The sequence below is a fragment of the Triticum dicoccoides genome, chromosome 7A (assembly GCF_002162155.2).
Source record: "Triticum dicoccoides isolate Atlit2015 ecotype Zavitan chromosome 7A, WEW_v2.0, whole genome shotgun sequence".
In the NCBI taxonomy this organism is placed as follows: Eukaryota; Viridiplantae; Streptophyta; class Magnoliopsida; order Poales; family Poaceae; genus Triticum; species Triticum dicoccoides.
The window spans coordinates 377,763,713-377,764,232 of record NC_041392.1 but is presented as its reverse complement, the minus strand read 5'-3'; the positions used below and the strand labels follow the sequence as shown (position 1 = coordinate 377,764,232).

Genomic DNA, 520 nt, shown 5'->3' with positions numbered 1-520 from the left:
AGAGGCAAACTAAAAACAGCAGATGTAATCTTCTCTATGTACATCAACATACAGTAGCACATGCAGCTTTGAGAGGCGGATACAATACGGTCCAGCACAGGCAGGCTCCCGGCAGCAACGCAGGCACGTCATGTGGCATGTATAGGTTCTGTCTTTCAAGTACCTGAGTGTCATTCTTAGGGAATGTGGCCAACGCACTCCAGCTTCGACGCCGAAAGAAAAAATGGCTGCTTCGCTTATCAGCTTTGCAACATCTACACCTGGACGCCTGCACCCTTGAGAGCAGCAGTCACAGTCGCAGAGGCTTCCTCGAGCGTTCTTGCCTTCTTCACGGTGTTGAATGCCTCAAGGACGTCACCTTCCTCCCAATCGTCGAAGTCATCTACCCCAATACCACATTCTAGCCCTGCACCAACCTATTGAAAAAGAAGAAATCAGCAGACTAAGTCTAGTTTCAGCAGCAACAATGAGTGAGTGAAAGAAGATAACAAATAATGACGCAACTAATTGACATGGGTTT

At 47.7% G+C, this 520-nt stretch overlaps 1 protein-coding gene across 2 annotated transcripts in view; it reads right to left on the bottom strand.

Moving 5' to 3' along the window:
- Positions 1 to 10: 10 nt before the first annotated feature.
- LOC119329268 (translation initiation factor IF-2, chloroplastic-like) overlaps positions 11 to 520 on the bottom strand; it is a 33,188-nt gene continuing 32,678 nt past the window's right edge. Inside the window, exon 12 of one of the 2 annotated variants that reach the window (XM_037602284.1) lies at positions 11 to 416. In XM_037602284.1, the coding sequence (XP_037458181.1) occupies positions 255 to 416 (162 nt within the window). In that variant the 3' untranslated portion in view covers positions 11 to 254. The remainder of the gene's footprint in view (positions 417 to 520) is intronic. The other variant, XM_037602283.1, reaches the window with a different exon arrangement.